We start from the raw sequence: 23,076 nt of genomic DNA, 5'->3' as shown, positions 1-23,076 counted from the left end.
ACTTGGCTCACTTTATATTATTTCTAAACAATGTCATGTGATAAAATATGCCTGCCTGCTGGAGTGGACCATTCCCACCTCACCCTTTGTGATGTTCTTTATTCAAGACAAGTGACAATAAATGTCAACCAAAAGTGCCGTGTACACAAATGTTCACAGCACCTTTATTCATTATAGCCAATGATGGAAAGCAACCCAAATATCCATAACCAGGAATTTGGATAGACGACTGCAGTCTGCTAACAAAATGGAATATTACTCAGCAACAAAAAAAAGAACAAAGTATGGGTAAATTTCATAAACATTGTGAGAATTTGGCAGGTGGAAGGTTTAATGTGATTAGGTCCTTGGTTGCAAAGTTGCATCTTAGGGCTTTCTGTTTTCTGTCACAGGGATTAATATAATGCTTGATACGCAGGGGCACTTAGGAAACTTTCTTTTTTTTATTTTATTATTATTATTATTATTATTTTAATTTTTAGAAAGAGAGTGTGAATTGGGGAGAGGGGCAGAGGGAAAGAGAGAGAGAGAGAGAATGAGAATCTCAAACAGGTTCCATGCTCAGCACAGAACCCGATCCCACAATCCTGGCATCGTGACCTGAGCCAAAATCAAGAGTTGGTTGTTCAACCTACTGAGCCAACCAGGCTCCCTGAAAAACACTTTCTGAATGGAGGAATGTATGTTGGGGATGCTGAGTGGGAATCTAACCAAGGGTTGGGACTTAACTTCTTCAAACACCAAGATTCATCTAGGAGTTCTTAGAGTTGGTTAACAAGAGTCCACAGCCCGTTCCTCTCTGGCTCTTGTCCAAACCAAATTTGTCTCCAAATTATCTTCTTCCACCTTCCCTTTCCCTCTCCCAGTTCCCCAGGACAGTGGCCTTAGCATCAGTTCAACCTTCCTTCTTAACATGTTTGTCCTCAAGTCTGATAAATTCATCCAAGACCTGGACCAGGATGGTGGAGTCTGGGATGTGGGTACCCAGGGCTCAACACAGCCACTCAAGACCTGACAGGTAGGACAGGTCAGTGGAGGGCTTCAGACTGTCCTCAGCAAGCTTTCAGACTCCTCTAACTTCCCCTATCACCCCAACTGCAGAGCCAAAAGCCAGTGTTCAGCCCAAGGCTGTGTGTGTGTGTGTGTGTGTGTGTGTGTGTGTGTGTGTGTGTGTGTTGCTGGGTGTTGTCTCCAGTCCAGTCTGGTCCAGGAACAGTAAGGAAAGATCCAGGGTTGGGGGGACAAGAGATGCTCCAGTAACACAAGCCCCTGGTCTTACACAATACCAGTGAGGCTTTGCAGGGGCAGTCTTGTCTGGGACCCAAGCCTCCAGACACCCGCCCCGCCCATCCTCCCACCACACTAGATCCTTCTGGATAGGGGAGAAATGGGCAACAGGGCTTGGCACTCACTAACCGACGCTGCAGGCTGCCCTTCTTTCTCTACTCCCAGCATCTTTAGCACGCATCCCCAGAGCCCCTCAGGAAGGTTCTACAGGAATGAAAAATGAAGGAAAAAGGATGATGGAGAATGAAAAGAGACGTGGATGGATGCAGGATGCAGGCAAGCAGTTGGACACCTGGCCTTGAAGCCTCCTCCTGGGTCAGGACAGGTGGGGAGCAGTGGGGACAGGTGCAGTAGGGGCAGTCAGTGTTTCCAAAGAGGACGGTATGAAAGGGAGCAGGAGAGACGGGGCATTTGTGTAGAAGGCGCATTTGCTGGGCAAACATTCTTTTAACAAAGGCTGTGTTACGGGGATGCTGGTCTCGGAGAGGAAGCTAGAAGGAAAAAGTCTGCGAGAGGGGCTTAGTCCATTGGTGATTGGATGGATGGATGAATGGAGTGAGTGAGTGAGTGAATGAGCGAGTGTGTGAGTAAACCTCAGCCCTCCCTCGAAAGGAGCAGAGCGCCCGGCAGGGGTCACTGCGCGCCCCAGGGGCTGGAAGGGGGCGCAGGCGCGGCCAGCGCCAAGACCCTCCTGTGGGGGGCGGGGCGGGGCGGGGCGGACTGGGGGCGGGGCTAGGGGGAGGGACGCGAACACCGTCCAAACTTCCGGTGCCTGCGGAGCGCGGAGAGGCGGCTGCACCGATAGAGGCTGCACGGGCAGAGGCTGCAGGGCGGACGCGCGGCCGGGCGCAGCCATGGTGAAGATCAGCTTCCAGCCCGCCGTGGCCGGCATCAAGGGCGACAAGGCCGACAAGGCTTCGGCCTCGGCGTCGGCCGCGGCTCGGGCCCCGGCCGCTGAAATCCTGCTGACGCCGGCTCGGGTAAGAGGGGCCGGGGGTCGAGGCGCGCCCCGCCGGCCCCGGGAACTGCTCTAGGTGCATCGGGGTCCGGGAGCCGTGATCGGAGTGGAGTGAGGGTCCGCAGTGGGCCATTCATCCCAGAGTGGGGAGGGGGCTTGGGTCCTCTCTTAAAACGGCAACCGAAAGCAAAAGTCCGAAGAGTGGGAGGGGTCCGAGTCACAGGTCCCCAAGGAGGGAAACGCTCGAGGTCTCTTCCAAAAGTGGAGGGGCTAGGCGGCTGGCCCCAAGACAGGGGAAGGGGCTGGTAGAAATAAGTTGGAGGAATGTTGGTGGGGGGTATGCGTCTGGTTCTAATCAAGGAGGAGGGGCCGAGAGAGTCGAGTCCCCCGGTGGGGGATGGGAGAGGGGTTGGACTGGGTTTCCCCAAACTGGGGGTGGGTCATGATTGGTAGGGAATGGCGGGGCGGGGGGGGGGGAGGGGAGAGTCTGGTGCCAACGAAGGAGGAGGGGCCATTGATTTCGTCCCTAATGGGGGGGATGCTGTGGGGGGCGGGGAATGTGCTGCTGGTCTGCACCTAAATTGGTGGACAAGAAAGTGAAGAAATGGAAATAAGCCAGAACCGGCCCGGCTGCACGTTTGGGATTCGAGGTTCGAAATTATGAGGCCAGGCGCCCTGATTTCCCCACCCCATGCCGTCTGGGTCTCCCTGCTCCCGGCTTCCTTCCTCTCCCGGCTCTCGTTCTGGGCGGCTCTCTCCATCCCGCCGGGAGGCTCCCCCACTGCCCCGGTGCCCTCCCGCATCCTGGAGGCTCTTTGTGGGGGCGGGCCTCGGTGCAGCCCGCCCCCTCCGGCGTCCTCCCCCTCCTCCCCCTTCCCTCCTGCCTGGGGGAGAGAAGGCATTTCCGCCAGTGGAAAACTGTCTGAGCTGCGTGGAGTCTGACCCGGAGAGGGCAGGACGCGTGGCGGGCAGGGAGGCGAGGGGAGGGAGAGCTGGTCCGGCCAGGCTGTATTGTGCCCCGGCAAAGGTGTCCACGTAACCGTCGGTAACCGTCGGCTGCGGCGGTCTTCGGGCGCGCCAAGCAGTCCCGTAGAGACTGGACTTGCGACGTCTTTGTCCACTCCCCTTCTCTTCCCCCTGCTGGCTTCTGAGGAGTCTTCCTCAGGGCAAGATCCCTCCCCAAGTTTTGTGGCTCAGACTCAACCCTGCCTGGAGTATTCTGGGGGCTGCGGGGAAGGGGGGGAAACCTGGGCCCTGCTGGAGGGCACGCTGGAGAGGGGCCTCAGGTGGGTGTCACAGCCCCAGCAGAGACCCTGAGTGTGAAATGCACCGAGCAGCCTCAGGCCAGCTCCCCTGCCCTGGTGTGGTCACTGCATCATCCAGGACCACCTGGGCTGGGTTGGGGGGTTGCTCTGCACCCCCAACCAGAGCAACTCAGTCTTTATCCGATGTTTAGATGGGAGGGGACATTCCGTATTTGAAGACCATGGTCTGCAGCTTTAAAAGTTTGCAAGGGTCTCTTCAAGCTTCTTTCCTCCCTTCACCAAGGAGCCCGCCTCCTCCCCTCCTCCCAGCCCAGGGAGGGAGTGGGGATGGGACCTGGCTGGCCCCTCTCTTCTCCCAGGGCCTGCTGCCCAGCTCAGGCCTGGAATTCAGGACCCTGCTTCTGAGAGCTACGGGCTTCAAGCGGAAGGGGAAACCAGCCAGACAGTAGGAGGATGTAATTCAGACTCTGAGAAGGTCCACCAAATTTCACCGGAGTGGCACATTCTCCAGCAGCCTCCTGATGGTGCCGGGCTAGATGGCAGATGCCAGCATCCCCTTGGCAGTAACTGACAACCAGCTTCTGGCTCTGACATCGGGCATCGTCTTTTCCCCCTCACCCAGTGTGAAGTGGAAATCTCAACACCTTCCTGGTGCTGTTTGGAATGGCCTTGGGCCTGATGAGCCAGCCTCCTCTCCCAAACCTTGTTAGCTGGGCGGGTCCCCTAGCTGTCTTCATTGGCAAGGAGGAGCACTGGGGGCCCAGGAGGAGGATTAACCCCCCCCCCCACACACACACCACCACCACTAGGACAGAAGTGCATAGCAGTAAACTATCGCAGCTTCCCGAGGCCCTGTTGGATGTTGCCTGTTGGCTCTGACAGTTGCCTGATGGAACTGGAGTGGGGAAGAGAGTTCACGACTCTGAGCCCGATGTGCCCTCACCTGGCCAAGGGGCACACTTCTTCAAGTCCCCTCTCCTGCCTCCGGCAGCAAGCGCAGCAGGCACCCAGCATTCAGACACAGTGCCACCATTATTAGGGTACCATTTATTAGAAGGAGAAGGTGGGTGGGACAGGCAGGCAGACTGGGAGGCCCGGCCATCTGCTTTGTCAAGACAGAGCGTTTGAGGTTTGCCCCGTGCTGATGAGGATGCGGAAGAAAGCTTTGCAGAAGGTTTCCTCTGGCTGAGGGTGACCCTCCTTGGCCACTGAACTGGACTCCAAAACCAGATTTAAAGCCCTAGAAGGACCGCTTGATGAACAGATGAGTTTGCGAACGCCCTCAGCAGTGAGCTCCCCCGTGGCCGTTAGAGCAAAATGTCCACCTGTGTACAGGCTTACAGGGCCAGGGTGAGACCTCAGCAGCACCCCCACAGCGGGGCTCCCCCTGCTTCTGAGCAAAAACTGAAATACAACGAGGATTCTGTCCCCAGACCTGCTGCTGGAAGGAAGTGCCTCAGTGGGCCGGGAAGGGATGGGGGTGGGGGCCCAGCTGGGCCTCCAGCTGCCCACCCTCCCCTTGGCGCTCGCCTCTGAGATAATGAGAAGCCTGCGCTGATGGGCAACTGGCCGGAAGCCAGCTTGGAAAGTGGGTTGGCCGGGAAGCACCCCCTCTTAGCACCCTCTGGCCAGCCCTGCACCTCTCAGCCTGGCTCCCCTCTCCCGTCCATCTGCTTGTGCTTGAGTGCACACGTACACACACACACACACACACACACACACACACACACAGAGCCAGGTGTGGGCGTGTACACACAGGACTGGGCTGGGGGGCTGCAAATGGTGGGGGGGGGGGCTGCAAGAGGAGAGAGACATGTTTAGTACCATCATCTTCTCAGCCCCGGGTAATTTTCTCCTTGGCCTTGCCTTTGATTAATGGCTCCTGTGTCGCCCCCTCCCCCAGCTGCATACCTGGGGATCAGATTTCACTTTCCGAGTCCTGGCCTCGGGCCCTTGGCAGGCGGGAGCTGGGTCTCCCAGAGTGGTTGGGGGAGGGTCCCCTGCCAGCCTGGAGGGCGGTACTGGTGGGCGTGGAGTCTTCCTGCCCCAGTGCCCCAGTACCCGCTGGCCCTGCCCGCTGAGCTGAAAAAAAGGACCTTTGTGGACAGGTGGTCCTGTTCCTGGTCCTATCTCGTGCAGGGGTGGGGGTCCCTTCGTGGTCTGTCCTGGGCCTTCCCAGAGGGGCTTTGGCTCTGGGGCACACACCACAGTGGTTTTTCTCTTCCCTCTCTATTTCCCTCTCTTTTCTATTTGCTTTTCTGGGCCGGTCCTTGCATGTTTCAAGGCTGTCAGTACCGCCAGGGAGGATGAGTTTCTCTTAGAAGAAAAAAAAAATGTTTATGGTAAAATCACGGAAGCACAGCCTGGCTATCCCTCAACACATACACTCTCCAAGTTCTCTCTCCCCCAGGAGAGCTCTGTCAGCAGCCAGCTTTGCTTCTCATCCTTCGGAGCCTTTGTTCTCTAGAGTCTCATCTTGACCATCAGGACCGGAATAGATGAGAGAATGGGCCCAGCCTGGCCAAGCAAAGCAGAGGGTGGTGCAGGGGTCCACGCTGTGCTTACTCACCCGGCGTGTGTCCAAGCCACTGAGCCACACGATAGGAATGGGGTTCCACTGAGAGCGAGTCCATGAGTCCCCATGGGCATTTGTACATAAAACATAGCTCTCTGTGCTCCTGTGGACAGTGGGCATTTGCCCACTCCCCTCACCTTCACTAGGTCTCTCTCTCTCTCTGTCTCTGTCTTTGTCTCTCTGTCTCTCTGTCTGTCTCTCTCTCTCTCTCTCTCTCACACACACACACACACACACACACACGTTGGTGCCCTTGAATCTGTGGTCTGCAGCCTAGGAAAGAAAGATGCTGAAGAAGAATGATACCAAGGAGGCCCGGCAGGAACCCCTCCCTCTCCAGCTGTCAGCCTGGGCTACAGCAAGTGCATTTCTGACTCCCCTGCCAGCCTCCTCCCAGCAGCCTGCGACTGTAGTTTAATCTGCTTGCAGTTAATTTGGGCATTGTTACTGAGAGGCTCTAGCTGGGGGGATCTCCAGGAGCCATGGGAGTCCGCTGAGTTAATGCTCCAGTTGGCTGGGTTCCCCTTGACCGCTGTGGCCCTGGCTTTGCTAAATCATTTAATGAGCGCCATTGCGGGCCTCGGTGCCGTGGGCAGAGGAGGCCCGGGCCCCTCCAGGTCCCCGCACGGCTGGCTCACGTGCCCCACACGAGTGCACAGCAAAGCACTTTGCTCAGAAAGCCCAGTTGCCTTGGAGACAGTATGCAATGTTTTTCCACTTTCCAAGTGAAAGCCCCCCCAAATGTCTGGCTGCTCCATGCGGGGGTGGGGGAGGTTGGGGGGTAGCATTTTCCTGAGTCTCCAGCATAAGCGAAGCAGCTCAGGGGTCTCAGGAAGCAAGCTTCTCCACAGTCCTTCCCGGTGAGCTGGACAGCCAGGAGTCCCCAGGTTCTCCGTTGTGGAGCTCAGGGCCAGGCAAGCAATGGCAGCTTCGGGGCAGGATTCAGGGGCCCTTTCTCCTGCCGGGGGGGGGGGGGGGGGGGGGGGGGGCGAGGGGGCTTGATGCCTGAAGTGCCTTTTGTCTCCAAGCAGGGACATCCATGGCTTCCAGTCTGCTTCCTGGCAAGCTCTGGTCCTGCTTTCCCTTCCTGCCTGCTGCTCAGCCCTGAATTTTCTGAGGTTTGGGCCCTGCAGGCAGGAGGGGTGTGGGCTTAGGGAGGGGAGCAGGGCAGCTGAGCCTCAGGCACGCACTAGGGGTTGTCAGTAAAGGTGGGATAGGGAGCTCTGTGTTAGCCCCAGACATGTGAGGGGTATGTCCCCACACACCTAGGACAGCCAGGGATCCTCAACCTTCACAGTGACCCCCACAGAGTAGGGACGGAGAGTGGTATCCAGGGGGCCTGCTGGAGGCTGCGTTCTTCTCAGCCCTAGAGCCGCAGCTGTGCCCCAGGCACTGACCCAGCCAGAAGCAGAAAGGCTAGAAAGGTTGCTCTAAAACCAGCCTCCTTGTCTGTGAACTTCGTTGTGGAGCAGGCCCTCAGGCTCTCGCTTGTGGCCCATTGGCTTTGTTTTGTTTTGTTCTTTTTAAAAGCAGTTCTCACAAGCTGGCTTCTCTGGTTTTCTGACTGCATGGCCAGGGTGCAGTCTCTACAGCTGGCCCTGGCATTGGCCCTGAAAAGGAAAGTTTCAGCTGATAAAGATCTGCTATTTTTATCTAGCACTTCATCCTTGACAAAGGGCTCTCGGGTTCCTGGTCTCCTTCAATCCCTGCCTCTTCACACTTCCTGAGAGATGCTCCCCTCACGGGGGATCCCAGCCCCCGCTGAGGCCTCTCTCAACTTGGGGCCACCACTCACCCCACTGTCTGTGACCGTCCAGCCCCAGGGGCAGGATCCACAGCTGGCACGACAGCCTGACCTGTCTCCTGGGTCTGCCACCGGTGGAAGAGCAGAGACTCCACGACCCTCCTCCACAGAGGCCCCCGGGTGGCGGGTGCCTCGTGGCACTTTGGCTGTCAGGCTGCCCCATCCTGCGCTGCTCCTGGGAGCCCATTGAAAGTCAAAACCATTATAATCCCCTGGCTCCTGTCGGACCTTGGTTAGAGGGCCCAAGCGTGTGGAGGAGATGCCAGCCAAGTGGGAAGTCTCATGAATTTACCTCTCTGGTCTGGATCACAGGACCCCTGCAGCAGGGCCGGGCTGGGGAGGGTCCCCAGGCCTGCAGAGGGGCTCAGCTAGTGAGTTTGGCACAATGGGTTTGACCTCCCACCCACGCCAGGCGACCTCCCCCGAGGGCAGACTGCGGCGTTGGGGAACAAGATGGGCCGGGGCACCTGTCCGTCCTGTGTCTGTCCCATGGTGCAGAGGCGGGGGACCAGCTGGTCTGGTGATGGGTGTGCCCAGTGAGGGGGAGGGTCCTCGTGGTATTTTTGTCCTTTTCCTGGGCTTTGAGGGTGTGTGGGAGAGCGGGAGGCATTTGCCCCATCTGATGGTTACCCCTCCACTCCCTGAGGCCTGGGCCCCGTGCCCTGTATGCTGTAAGCCAGGAGGCCTCAGGGATTGGGGCCTGGGCATCACAACAGGCCGTGCCTCACCCCCACCAGGCCAGGCCCCCTGTGCTGGGCTAAGAGATAAGGGCTTCTCCAGGGTAACTTGGACCTGAACTGTGTCCCCAGCCCCCCAGCGTAAAGGGAGACAGGAAACCTGGCACAAAAGGGGCTAAGCAGACAGTTTGTGGCTTATGTGGAGACTGGAACTCCTTCCCTTCACCCACCCTGCCTCAGCTCCTGGAGGGTGGGGAGTCCTTGGGCCTGGACTCTGACCTCACCATGACTGTGCCTGGACACCATGGAGGAGGGTGTGAAGGGTGGACAGTGGAGGCCGAGACAGGCCTGGGCTTTTGCAACATCTCCCAGGGTGGGTGAGGGCCCGGGTTAGGGCAGGGGTGCAAGGGAGGACGTGCACAAACAAGAGAGATGGCCAAGGCTCATTAAGAGCCTGAATCCTTAGACTCTCAGTCCAGTGCTCTGGGTAAAGCGGTGTCACTGAGATCTACGCACACACCTTCGTCCACCAGCCCAGACCCGTGTGCCCTGAAGTTCAGTCAGTTGAACTTGCTGCTTCTTGGCAGACCTGTGGCTACTGTTCTGAGCCCAAGTCTGGCTTCCCCAGAGCAGGTTTTGTCCAGGAGCCTCCAGACTTCAGCCTTCAGGCTTCACTCCTGACAGCCTATTTAACACTGCCAGCCGGTGCCTGTGTGGGGCCGTAGCTGAGCTGTGCCCAGCATGGATCGCAGGCTTAGGGCCGCCGGGTCCAAGGGAGACCAGCACCGTGCCCAGACCCCATGCGCCTCCTGGAGCCTCTGTTTCCATCAGCCGGTGACTACTGCCTGCCATGGGCTTCTGGGGGGAGCCCAGCAGGCACCTCCCGCTGCCCCAGTTCCAGCCCACTCTGTGCACCCCAGCTTTCGGGTGGATCCAAAGCCTTCTCTGGCTCCCAGCCTGCCCAGTGCACCCCATTTCCTATAGGTTCCCAGGTCTGGTGCAGTTATTAAGGCCACATCTGTGCTTCCCCCATTCTGTGTTTAAGAGTATATATCGTGATCACAGCTGGCATTATAAAGGGTACTAATGGCATGGATAATCCAAACCTGCCCCCTTAATCCCAGTGGGTCGTTATGTATGGCTTTGATGTGGGTCTCAGTTTCTCTTTACCTGGGAGGAAGCTGGGAGGACCCTGGGGGGGCATCCCTTCCAGATGATGCTCGTGTGTCCCCGGCCCCATTCTCCTCTCCCCTTTTTCCCAAGGCTCGCTCCCGGCCGGCAGGGTGAGATCTCACTTCCAGGAAGGGGGTGGGAGGGTCCCCAGAGGTGCGGGACCACCATCTATCTGGCTGACCCAGCACTGCTGTCCACAGGAGGAGCGCCCCCCCCACCACCGCTACAAGAAGGGGGGCTCTGTGGGCGGCGTGTGCTACCTGTCGATGGGCATGGTCGTCTTGCTCATGGGCCTCGTGTTCGCCTCCGTCTACATCTACAGATACTTCTTCCTCGCACAGGTGAGGCCAGGCGGGAGGGAGGCACGGGGCTCGGGGAAAGGTAGTGTTTAGAGAGGAGCTGGCAGGAGAATGAGCATGGGCAGGTGACAGCCAGGTCCTTAGGGCTTGTGAGGAGGGGGGACAGCAGGTGACCTGCCCCCAGGTGGGAGTGAATGCCCAGCCAAGCACCAAAGACCCACATCCTCCCTCCATGGGGCCTCCTTGGGCTCATGCCAGCCTCTTGCCTGGTCCCGGAGACAGAACTGGAGCCCCGCCTTCTGACCCCTACGGACCCTGGTAGAGTGTCCTTAGCCATGTCTTCAGACACACCTGAGGCCACCCAGGAGCTCTCCCAGGAACACAGTTAGTGGCGGGCGAGCTGGGACTGGAATCCATCGCCCCTTCCCACAGTGTTACCCTGGAGTGTTACCACCAGAAACTCAGATCCAGCAGAAATCGGAACTCTGTGATCCCTCTAGAGCTGGACCCTGTGGCCGAGGGTCATGCCTTGGACGTTTGCTTGGATCACAAAACAAGGAAGGCAGAGAGCCGGATAGTGGACGGATGCATCCCCACCTCCCGTAAGGGGTGGCCTCCGCCTGTGACAGCACCCCCATTATCTACTCACACAGCCAAGTGAGGGCATGAAGCTGGGCGGGAGGACTGGTCATGGTCACGGTGACCTTGCGATCAGCCCAGATCTGGGGAGGGAGACAGTTGCCACCAAGGGAGTTAAATTAAAGCTCAAAAGAATAACCATAAGTGCACTGAACAGGGAATTTCAGAGTGACAAAGAAGCTGAGAATTGCCAGTCATTTGTGACCCAAGTGACCTCCCACCCTCAAGCATTGGCTTTTCACTTTGTTACTTAGTTTTTCCATGATGGAAATTACTGAAGAGTTTTTGTATTCCATGTGACTTTCCCCTAGAAACCTCAGCTCCCACACACCTGCCGACTTCCCTTTTTTTTTTGGCTCCCCCCCGCCACCGTCTCCCCATCTTCCCCCTCCACGGCCAGCTCCCCGCGTGTTCCCGGTTCTCCCTTTCCCATGGGAGTCCTCTCCTGGGCCCTTTCCTGTGGCCCTTAGGAGCCTGCCTGGCTCCTGGTCCCCTCTGTCCCCAGCCCCAACTTGTGCCCTCCTGGGGCTTCTCACCCCACCCCAACTGCTGGGGACTAGGGGAACCTCAGAGCGGCCTCTGAGTCCGTGCCCTGGACAGTATGATTCATGTGCGATGATTCATGCTCTGGGAGAACTTACACTGCAACAGAAAGGGGAATTCTGCCCGTGACAGGCCAGGAGTCTGTACACAGATCTGGAGGAGCCCCGGAGAAGTGCACATGGGCACATCACTGGGCCTCAGTCAGGTCACACAGCCCCCCTGCCCTTGTTGATGGAGCCGTTAGGCCTGCTCTGCAGATAGAGGCACAGTGTTGCTCGTGGGGCCCGGTGTCCAGGGAAGGTGGTGGAACTTGAGTGAGGTTGCACACGGGGTTGGCTGTAATGATGCCTCCAGAATCTTCACGCAGCTGATTTTCTCTGAGCGACTCTCCTCCCTCCTGGGCACCCAGCCTGTTCAATCCGGGGCTCCTGTGTTTGCCCCTAAGGGCCCCCCCATCCACTCCAGGCTCTTGCTTGGGGTCTGTCCCTCTGTGGAGGACACGTGGTGGCCGGGTCCTATCCCTGCCGATCCATCCCATTTCAGTCACAGGCTCACGGACCCAGAGGCCAGAAAAAGCCTGATGGATCACCTCGTTTCACGGATGGGGAAACTGAAGGCCAGAGAGGTTGTTCACCTGGGACCTGGCAGATCCCGCTCAACCCTCCCTGACTCCCCGTGTTCCTCAGTTTCTCCACCTGTGAAATGGGTCTCATTAGTCCCACGCTTCGTGCTTGCCCAGGCCTTGGGGGTCGTGGCGCAGTGGGGTGGGCGGGGTGGCCGTGCCGGAGGCGCCGTGTGACCGGTCTGCCTGTCTCTTCCTCCACCTTGCCCAGCTGGCCCGGGACAACTTCTTCCACTGTGGCGTTCTCTACGAGGACTCCCTGTCCTCCCAGGTCCGCACTCGGATGGAGCTGGAGGAGGACGTGAAGATCTACCTCGAAGAGAACTATGAACGCATCAATGTGCCCGTGCCCCAGTTCGGCGGCGGGGACCCTGCAGACATCATTCATGACTTTCAGCGGGTGAGGCCGGCCGGGGCCGGGGCAGGAGTGGTGGAAGGGTGTCCTAAAGGCCCAGAACCCCCTTCCACCAAGGGTCGTGAGAAAGGAGAATACAAGTGCCCGTAGTACCTCCGTCTGTGACGGCAACTATGTCTGGCGGACATCTACGGGTCCGCTTTATCAGGATTTTAAAGACCTCGCTTCTGTTGTGTAGGGGTAGCGTTTCTCACTGAATGTGAGCTAGTGTGGACGCTGGCTGTCATGGCGAGGCCGATGTTCCTTTCAATTGGGTATTTTGCAGTGACTTTTTGTTGAGGTAGAGCACGCCAGTCAAGCTCGTTATGTGTACAGCTTAGTGGATTTTCTCCGAGGCCTCCATGTAGTGCCACCCGGATCAAATCTGGACCTCGGCCAGCATTCCGGAAGGTTCCCTGGTGCCCTCCCCTCGCCCCAGCCAGTACCCCCTCCCCAGAGGTAACCATCCTTCGCGCTTCTGTTGCCAGTGACCGTTTTGAGGCCCGTGAAACACAGGCTCTCCAGCTATCTGTCCCCCCGAACTTGCCTCCCAGAGCTTCCTAGGGATTGTCCAGTACGATCCCTTCACTCCGTATCCTGGACAGCCTTACAGCTGAAACCCCCCAGAGAGCCAGGGACGGAGCATCTCCTGCTGAGGGTCCTGGCTGTCCGCAGGGATGCCGGGACCTCAGAGGTCTGATGGAATGCACGATTGGAACATTACTGGCTTCCCCAAACCTCAGCTCTGGGATCCCATGAGAAGAATCTTGTAATGACCTTGTAATGACCGAGGCCCTGGACAGTTGGTGTTTTTCACGTAGTAAGCGGAAGTCCCCGCAAATACAGGCTAGGAGAAGAGCAGGAGCCCAGGAGCACCCGCCCGGGTGTTCGGGAATCGGGGGTGCATCGCACCGGCGTGGTAGGGCTGGTGCCTCCCAGCCCACCCAGGCCAGGCCCTCGACTGCAGGGACTGACGGGGCCCCTCCTCCTGCCCAGGGGCTCACCGCCTACCATGACATCTCCCTGGACAAGTGCTATGTTATCGAGCTCAACACCACCATCGTGCTGCCCCCTCGCAACTTCTGGGAGCTCCTCATGAATGTGAAGGTGAGCCGGGGCCCCGCTGCCTCGTAGAGGCCAGGCCCGGGGCAAGGGAGCCTCCTGCTGTGGGGGTCAGGGGGCCCGGGGGTGTTGCTGTCAGCGGGGCCCAGCACCCCGGATCAGTTCCCGCCTTCTCCATCTTCCTTCTCCCACGCCCAGAGTCCACACGTCTCCTTTTCTTCTCCCCACCACGCTTCCGCTCCCTCTCCAGCTTTGTAGCCTCCCAGGCCGTGCCCCGCTTCAGCAGTGCAGGGAACAGGTGGGGTCGCCCCCCTCCCCGAGCAGCACTCCCCGTGGGAGACCAGACCCCCACACGTGCGGCACGGCGGGCACCAGTGCTTGTCACAAACGGAAGGTGCCTGGAGACGTCAGAAGGGCGAGGCCCGGGGCCTCTGGTAGGGGGAGGCGGACGCGTGCGGACGGGACCCTGCCGGAGTGAGCAGCGTGGAGACGTGGGGAGCGGACAGTGGGCCAGGGGACCCCGAGGGAGGAGAGCCCCGGGTACTGAGCCGGCGCTGCGGCTTCTCCCTTCGCAGAGAGGGACCTACCTCCCGCAGACGTACATCATCCAGGAGGAGATGGTGGTCACGGAGCACGTCAGCGACAAGGAGGCCCTGGGCTCCTTCATCTACCACCTGTGCAGTGGGAAGGACACCTACCGGCTGCGGCGCCGGGCTACCCGGAGGCGTGAGTGGCCAGCTCCTCCCGTCTGGGCCCCTGCCCTGAGCTCTAGACCGTCATCCGGCCGTGCCGGGCCCCGTGGCTGGAGAGCAGCCCTCCCAGAGCTCAGACGGTAGCAGCAGTAGTAACAGCTAATGGTGACTGAGCACGTCCTGTGGGCCAGGCCCTGGTTTACACTCTTTATGTCCTTCTGAGACGGTGTGAGTTATCCCCACCGTCATTATTCTCGCTGTCCCTTTGAAAGATGAGGAAACGGAGGCACAGAGAGGTTCAGTAACACCCCTGAGGTCGCACAGCAGGGAAGATGGCAGAACTGGGCTCTCACCCCTTCAGTGCACTGCCTCTCAGTGGGTCTGGGTGTCTCTCCCGTGGCTGCCTCTTCCCCCCGCCGCCCCGCCCCAGGATCCCAGTCTGATTGCCTTTGCGGCCCAGCCGCCACTGGGCCGGGACACAGTCCTCACTGAGATTTCTCTGTTCCCTCTCAGGGATCAACAAGCGAGGGGCCAAGAACTGCAATGCCATCCGCCACTTCGAGAACACCTTCGTGGTGGAGACCCTCATCTGCGGGGCGGTGTGAGGGCCTCCCCTCCCAGGCCCCGCCCTTGCCCTCTTCCTTCTTTCCCTTCTGGCCACTCCGGCCCTCCTCCTTCCCCTCGCTCAGCTTGTACTTTGGACCTTCCCATAGATGTGACGTGTCTCCTGGTTCCTTTCCAGCCCTGCCCGCCTCCCTGTACCAGAGCCGTGACCTCTTGAGGCCCCCACCTCTTCCGAGCTCCCAGGTCCGGGGGACAGGAGGGCGCCACAGGGTGGTTTCTGGACCACCATCCTGAAGTCAGGTCCGCTGGGGCCAGCCCACAGCTGCACTGGCAGCCCAGGGGGAGGGCCAGACGGAGGAACCGGGCATGTGGGGGGTCCTGGGCAAGGGGACAGGGTGGGGTGTGGTATGGGGTTCAGAGATACCTGCACAGTTGGGAAAGTCCCAAAAGGCTTGTTCCTTGGACAGCACATTTCCTCCTGCGTCCAGATACCCAGACCTGGGCTCAGGGTAGGGTCATGTGCCCAGGGATGGACCCACCCCCCCCCCCCCCCCCCCCCGCCCAGAGCACAAGGGAAGACGGTGTCTTGGGGCTCTCCCCCCAGGACTCCTGTCAGTGCCTTCAGCCCACCAATGGGAGCCTGGAGCGAGGGGTGGGGATGAGTCCGTCAAGCACAATCGTTCTCCGAGTGGAACCAAAGAAGGGAGGAGCCAGGGCCCCCCGCCCTGGCCCCCCAGGAGCACAAGTGGGGTCCTGCAGCCATGGCCACAGGAAGGGGACAGAGCGAGGTGGGCGGCCTTGCGGGGCTGAGCGCTGAGCAGAGACGAGGGGGTGGGCTCGTTGCTTTCTCCAAGCTTGGAGCTGTTTGAGAAGATAATGTGGGGGGAAGGGAGAGCCACCTGGTACTTGTGCACCCTGCCTCCCCCTCGTTCTGAAATTCCGTCCCCCGGCTTTGGAGGAATGCAGCCTTTTTTCCCTTTTCCTTCTCACTTTTGCATGTTTTTACTGATCATTCAATATGCTAACCGTTCTCAGCCCTGAGCCTTGAAAAGGAGGCTTCGACGCCTCCAGCCAGACTTAGGTGCTCTCTGGAGATGAAAGTCTTAAATGCTTTGTATATTTTCTCAATTAGATCCCTTTTCAGAAGTGTCTGTAGAACAATAAAAATGTTTGACTTCTGACGTTGACTTGGGAGCAGTGGGTAGGGGAGGGCGCCGGGCAGGTGCACCCCATCCCGCAGGCTGGCCGGGGGTGCCTGGATGCGGAGGGCGGGGAGGCCAGCAGAGGTTCAGCCAAGGGGCATCCGTGTCCCCTCAGTCCCCTTCAGTCCTCACACCAGGCCGAGCCGGGTCGATTCACATTTTACAGGAAGAGTAGACCTAGAGTAGACTTGGAGACCGGAAGTAACTTGCCCAAGGTCATGGCTGCTTTTAAGTGCCTATAAACCATCATGTTTAGTTCTGCACGGAAGATGACATCATTATTGCTTGTCCTTAAGCACAAGGACGATGTAGTGTTCTTCGCAGTTTCGGGGCAATTAGTAACCACCTCGGTGGGTCCGAGCTGAGGTTGGCATGAGTCACAGGGTCTCATTCTACAGACGAGGTGGTGGGAGAGCTTCCCGGAACTTTGGCGGGGTGGACCCAGCGGGACCGGGGTGAGGGTGGGTGCCTACATCCTTGCCACTGGTCTGGCTCAATAAACCTGTGAGGGACATAAATGACTCAAGTTTGCAGACACACCTTGTTCTCAAAGGCAATCTTGGGAAGACGTCAATCTGCATGCAATGCAATCACAATTAAAATGCTGACAGGATTTATTGTTTAACTTGACGAGGTTCTTTTGGGAAAGTAAACATGGGGAATAGTCTGGAAGTCCTTATAAGGGGAAAGAACAGCCTCCAGGTATTAAACATCATAAACTACTATAATTAAAGAGTTCCACACAGCAAAGGAAAAGGTCAACGGGACTCAGTGGAGGGTCTGGAAATGGTCTTAAATATGAGGATATTTAATGGGGCACATGTGGGGTTTTTTTTTAAGTGCAGTTATTTATTTTGAGAGAGTGCGTGTGCACAAGGGGAGAGGCAGAGAGAGAGGGAGAGAATCCCAAGCAGGCTCCACACCGTCAGCACAGAACCTGATGCAGGGCTCGAACTCACAAACCGTGATATGACATCACGACCCGAGCCAAAATCAAGAGTCAGACGCTTAACCGACCATGCCACCCAGGCACCCCTGTTGTTGTTGTTGTTGTTGTTTTAATGTTTATTTATTTTGAGAGGGAGAGGGGGAGAAAAAGAATCCCAGGCAGGCTCTCCAGTGTCTGCACAGAGCCCAATGTGGCCTCGAACTCACGAACCATGAGGTCATGACCTGAGCTGAAATCAAGAGTTGGACACTTAGCCAACTGAGCCACCCAGGTGCCCCCTGGGGTTTTTTTGTTGTTGTGTTTTGGGTTTTTTTAATGGAACAACTGGCTAGCCATTTTGACAAAAATTAACCTGGATCCTACTTTCCAGTAATAATATTAATTCTGCATAAACCAAGGTTTTTAAGTATGAAATGAAGCCATAAAAGTACTTAAATGATTTAGAAGAATCTTAGAGGAGGGAAGACCTAAGTATGATACCCACCAATTACAACTTGGACTATGAAAAACTAGAATATATGGACAGCAAAATATACCACAAAGTCAAAAGGTTTTTAAGGGGTACTGGGGGAGATGTTTTTGAAACCTAGGACACTTTAAAAAGGGCTATTTTCCTGATAGGCAACATTTTTATAAATCATGAAAAATGAACAACCCAATTGATAAACAGGCAAAGAATATGAACAGGCAGTTCACAGTAAGGGAAATATAAATAGATCATTGCTTAAGCATGAAAAGATGTTTAATTGCACGTACATAGAAAATACAAATCAAAATTAGGAAGATGCATTTTTGCACGTCAGGTTAAGTTTTTTTTTTTTTGGTTAAATATGTTACACTGTGAAGCATTTACTACATACAAAATGCTGTATATAAATCACTAGTATGTAGGGGCGCCCGGGTGGCTCAGTTGGTTAAGTGTCCGACTTTGGCTCAGGTCATGATCTTGCAGTTCCGTGAGTTCAAGCCAGGCCTCGGGCTCCATGTGGACAGCTTGGAGCCTGGAGCCTGCTTCTGATTCTGTGTCTCCCTCTCTCTCTGCCCCTACCCCACTTGTGTGCTCTCTCTCTCTCTCTCTCTCAAAAATAAATAAACATTCAAGAAAGTTTAAATCACTGGTATGGAAGTTATAAAGCATCATGACCAATGTGTTTCTGGAAACCCACCAGCCAACTAATGAAACAAAAGATGCCAATAACACTGGTTTTCTTGCATTCACTTCTCCATTTGCTGCTGCCTAACAAACCACCGCAGAACTTCATGGCCTGGTTCCGAGGGACGGCCGAGTTTGACCAGCTCTCACTGGCTGCTCACTCCTGCTTTGCATGCAGCTGAGAGCTTGGCTGGACTCCGCATCCAAGGTGCCACTCCCATCCTGGCCTGGCTCAGCATGGCCTCCAAGCAATAGCCTGGCCTTTCTTACAGTTTGGCAACTGAGCTCCCAGAGAGAGGGAGCCAGGGACTTCAGTCCTCATAAGGCGTGGAATCCAAAGTTCCAGAATATTAGTTCATTGCATTGTTGGTCAAAGCAAGTTACAAAACCAGCCCTGACTTAAGTGGAGGGGAAGTGGACCACCTCCAGATGTGAGGAGAAGCATTCATGCTCAGGGACGCAAAGAATGTTGGCTCCCATGTTCGGGGACCCCCACAGCATCCCAGCTTCTACCCTCCACATCCCTCACCTCCATATCCTGTGAGGGACATTAAAGGCAACTCTATTCTCTGGGGTGCCTGGGTGGCTCCGTCGGTTAAGCAACAGACTCTTGGTTTTGGCTCAAGTTCTTGAGATCTTGAGATCTCACAGTTCTTAAGATCAAGCCCTGTGTCAGGCTCTGCACTGACAGCATGGAGCCTGCTTGAGATTCTCTCTCTCTCTCTCTCTCTCTCTCTCTCTCAAAATAAATAAACTTAAAACAAAAAAAGACACATCCATTTTTAGAGCTAAAGACCACCATGAAAATATGTCAATTTCCCATGTATTAGCCAATCTCTTTATAGTAATTACCCAAAACAGGTGAATTAATAGCTCCTGAGATTCTCTGCTTTGCTTTACAATTCTACCACATACCTATGAACTCCTAGTGTAGTTTTCCTTGGATTTGAATATTATAAAAGTAATAATGAAATACATGTCTTATTCTCTGACTTGTGTCTTCCCAAACCTTTTATTTCTAAGATTCATCCATGTTAATGCCTCTAATATTATTTAATTCACTTATACTGCTGTATATCAGTCTATTATGTGAATATGCGATGCAATTACCTACCTATTCTAACAATGAGTATTTGGGTTCTTTCCAATTTTTTGCCATTACAACAATGCTCTTACCAACATTTCATTTACAAGGCATCTGATGTAGCTGCGCGAGGATTTCTCTGTTATATACACCTGAAAGTGGAATTACTGGGTCGCGAGTGTGCAAGTATTCAACTCACAAGATTTTGCCATATTGTGTTTTGTACAGAATTGAACCAATTTACATTCCCACCTGTGCTGCACAGGCGTTTTCCTTCTTCCACATCCTTGTCAACACTTAATATTAACAACCCTTGGGATCTTTTTTTTTTTTTTTTCTCTTTTTGCCAATGGATTGAGAGAAAAATGGTAGTTCATGATGGTTTTCATTTTCCCTTCCCTGATTACTAGGAAAGTGAGACGAGCTTCATATGTGTATTGGATCCTCAAATTTCCTTTTCTAGAAAATGGCCGTTTGTGTTCTTTGGCCTATTTTTCTATTGGATGTTTTGTTTTCTTCTTATAGACTTGTAGGAGTTCTTTATTTACATGTTTTATATAATCTTTATGTATAATGTCATTAGTGTATGAGAAATCTCTTACCCAAATTTATGACTTGTCTCCTCACTTTCTTTGTTGTTTCTTTGATGAACAGAAATGACTGGTTTTAATGTAGTCAAATCCATCCATCTTTTTCTTTATGATTATGACTTTTTGCGTCTTGTTTCAGAAATCCTTCCTATCCCAACATTGAAGAGATACTGTCTTATATTTTCTTCTAATCCTCAAGGATTATTTTATAACGCTTTTAATATTTTGTATATTACATTTAAACATTCCCTGGAAGTTATTCCTTGGTATGGTGTGAGGTAGGGATAACCAATTGTTCTGTTTTTGTTTCTGTTTTGGTTCTTTCTTTCCCCACTGAGCTGCAGTGTGTGCCTACAATGATCAAGTTTCCATCTGTGTAAGGTCTATTGCCGGACTTTCTGTTCTGTCCTAGTAGGTCTATCCTTTGGACCATAACCACACTTTTAAAAAGTCCAGATATCTGGTAATGCAGGTCTCCTACCTTGATTTTTCTGCAGCAGGGCCATGCCCATTCTCCTCTGTTTTCATATGCATTTTGGTTTCATGTGGTTCTATGAAATGTTGAGGTTTTAATGGACTTGTGTCTACACATCCACTTGAGGAGAATTGAGATTGCTCTGATACCGAGTGTCCTGAGCCATGAACACAGCATTTAAACAATTATTCTGGATCTTCACTGTCTTCCTACTGGAAGATTGGCTTATACTTATCTCAGAAGCCTTGCAAATCTTTCATCAGATGGATTCCTGAGTCTTTTCTATTTGTTGTTATAGTAATTATACCTCTTTGTTGCTAATGTATAGAAATGTAATTTCTTTTTGAGTATTGATCCAGTGAACTTGCCAAGCTGTCTTCCTTATTTATTCTAAGACATTATCTGAGGATTCTTTTGTGTTCTCTACATAGGCTGCTGTACTGATTATGAATAGATTTTGTTTCTTCCATTCAAATAATTAAAACTTATTTCTTTTCCTTATCCCACCTCATAGAGTAGGAGCTCTGGTATCATGGTGATAGTCATAATTTTTGTTTTGTTCTTGATTTTTAAAGGGAATTCACCTTGAGTATAGTTTTAGTGATAGATATTGAGAGAATACTCTTTTGAAGTTAGTTGGAGAAGTTGTTCTCAATTCTTTGTTTACATTTTTAAGCGGGACATATGTTGAATTCTTTTATCAGATTTTTTTTCTGTACTTAACCAATATGATCACATATTTTTCCTTTTTTAATTTGTTAATGTGGTGTATATGTCTACACTATTGGATTCTGTTTGTTAATATTTTATTTAGGAATTTTAAATATATGTTTATTAGTAAAGCTGACCTGTAATTTTCTTTCTCGTGCTCTCCTTGTCAGGCTCTAGTGTTAATGGTCCACTGGTCTCATAGAATGAGTTAGGGAGATTGGTTTTGTGGTTTGGTTTTGTTTCAATAAAACCCAGTTTTCTCAAGTATGCACAAGCCCTGTTGTATCAATAATGGCAGTAAAATGGGTTTGACAAGAATCAAATTTTAACATTCCAGAAATTTCACTGCTAGGAATTTACCATATAGATATACTCAAACAAGTACACAAAAATATGTGTACAGGATATTTATGGCTGTAATAGCCAGAAACCAAAAACAAAAGTCCCTCGATTGGGGACTTAACTTTTTTAAAAAAGTATAGATGAGGTAGATCTATTTGTTCTGATGTGTAAAGTTCTCCAAGATCTATAATTAGGGGAAAACAGATGGCAGAGTGACAATATGTATCCCATTAGTGAATTTTCTAAAAGATGGCTCTATGGATGTGCATATACTATTTCTGGAAGGATACTCAAAGCCAACTAACACCAGCTACCTCTGGATAGCAGGGATGGCAGGGAAGTGTAGGACTTTATATCCTTCCTTGTCTAAAGATGTATTCTTTTTATAATTCAAACGTGTGTGTGTGTGTGTGTGTGTACATGCCTCGCAGCGGGTATGGGGGAGGGCCTGCTGGTTGAGGAGCTGCCCTCACTGTCAGCTAACTGCGCACAGTTTCACCCATCTCCCCTCTGGATCTTGAGGTCTGTCACCCCTCCCTCCTAGAAAGCAATTTCTGTATCAGGCCCAGGTTTGGCCTGAAGACTAGAGTAGTTGGAAATGTTAAGTTGACACATATAGGAAGCTCTGTAACCTCGTGCAAGTGTTACTATGGAAACCAGAGCCTGGGCGGTCTCCATGGAAACCCTTCTCAGCCTTCTGCCTGAAGGAGTTACCACCCACTGGTGTTGAAGTCTTACTTAGCAGGGACCTCAGAGCTTCAATAAATGCTTAGGGAGAAAATGGCGCACGAGTCCCTGCCCACCCCAGGGATGTCTGGTGGGCTGTGGGCACCACTAGCTGCGGGGAGTGCCCTCGTGGGGAAGCAGAGTGTATATGGGGCAGATACCTGCGGTAGTGGTTGCAGTGTCCCCAGAGTGGACATGGGGTCCGCGTCTGGAGGCCCAGGGCGTCTGGACTCCTCTGCTGGCCACTAGTGAGGCTGGCACCATCTTGGTGCTAAGTCATTCCGCAGGCCTTTTCCAGCTTTAAAAACACGGTTTCTGGAGCCCCTGGATGGCTCAGACGGTTAGGCCCCCAGCTTTGGCTCAGGTCATGATCTCACAGTTGGTGAGTTCGAGCCCCGCGTTGGTTTCCGTGCTGACAGCTCAGAGCCTGGAGCCTGCTTCCGATTCTGTGTCTCCTCTCTCTGCTCCTCCCCAACTTGCTTTCTGTCTGTCTCTCTGTCAAAAATAAATAAACATTTAAAAAGAAGAAGAAGAAGAAGAAGAAGAAGAAGAAGAAGAAGAAGAAGGGTTGCATGCGTCCTGGCAGTGTGGGGCTCAGAGGAGACCAAAAAATGGCCAGTCAGCCTTCCCGGGATTCATCTGAGCTTTGGACAACAGTGAAGAAGAATGGCAGGGTGTGGAAAAATCCAGCAGGGAAGAGAAGTGCACGCTCCTGGGCCAGAGGACACAGCCTAGTGCGATAGAGCTGCTGGCCCTCCTGGGACCAGGTTCCTCCAGGGGTCTTGGGGGCTGGAAGGGAAGCTTGAAGTCCAGGGCTTGGGGACACCAGGGACGGCCAGTGTTCTCCCAGGACGGTGGGTCCAGAGCATCGGTGATGCCCAGATGCTGCTGCCCACCACGGGCGTCTCATCCTCTCCATGTGCCACACATGCTCCAGCTGCCAGAGCACAGAGCCCAAGACACGAGCTGGATGAAGGTCTGGGTGCCGGCCTCCCACCCGTGAGACAGAGAGCTTGTCACTGGAAGCTAACAAGTCCTGTCTGGGCCATTCCTGCACGAGGACTGAAGAGAAATAGAAGAAGGACAGCCGTGAGGTGATAAGGGGGTGGGGGGGTCACGGGGAGGGGGGGGGGGGGCTCTGTGACTTTGACCAGCGTGGTCCCCCAACACCTGCTGAGCCGGCGCCCACCATGTTCAAGTGTGTGGCCTGGGACTTTCAGTGATTTATGTTGCTCATTTCTTGCATTATCTCTGAGGTGAGTGTGAATTCCACAGCTGAAAACTCAGGCG

The 23,076-nt window shown here is 54.1% G+C and overlaps 1 protein-coding gene across 2 annotated transcripts; it reads left to right on the top strand.

Annotated features, from left to right (window-relative positions):
- Nucleotides 1-2,045: 2,045 nt before the first annotated feature.
- On the top strand, nt 2,046-15,735 carry ITM2C (integral membrane protein 2C). Of its 2 annotated transcripts, XM_058701828.1 has the most exons (6): nt 2,049-2,267; nt 9,940-10,080; nt 12,054-12,242; nt 13,233-13,343; nt 13,874-14,024; nt 14,504-15,735. In XM_058701828.1, the coding sequence occupies exons 1-6, from the start codon at nt 2,142-2,144 to the stop codon at nt 14,593-14,595; spliced, it is 810 nt and encodes a 269-aa protein (XP_058557811.1). In that variant the 5' UTR covers nt 2,049-2,141; the 3' UTR covers nt 14,596-15,735. The 2 variants fall into 2 exon arrangements, with proteins under 2 accessions (XP_058557815.1, XP_058557811.1); XM_058701832.1 differs by lacking the exons at nt 13,874-14,024; nt 14,504-15,735 and adding an exon at nt 13,549-13,791 and having other exon boundaries at nt 2,046-2,267.
- The last annotated feature ends 7,341 nt before the right edge of the window (nt 15,736-23,076 follow it).

The sequence above is a fragment of the Neofelis nebulosa genome, chromosome 2 (genome assembly GCF_028018385.1).
Source record: "Neofelis nebulosa isolate mNeoNeb1 chromosome 2, mNeoNeb1.pri, whole genome shotgun sequence".
NCBI lineage: Eukaryota > Metazoa > Chordata > Mammalia > Carnivora > Felidae > Neofelis > Neofelis nebulosa.
Note: the sequence above shows the minus strand (reverse complement) of the source record. Positions and strands in the feature narration are given on the sequence as shown.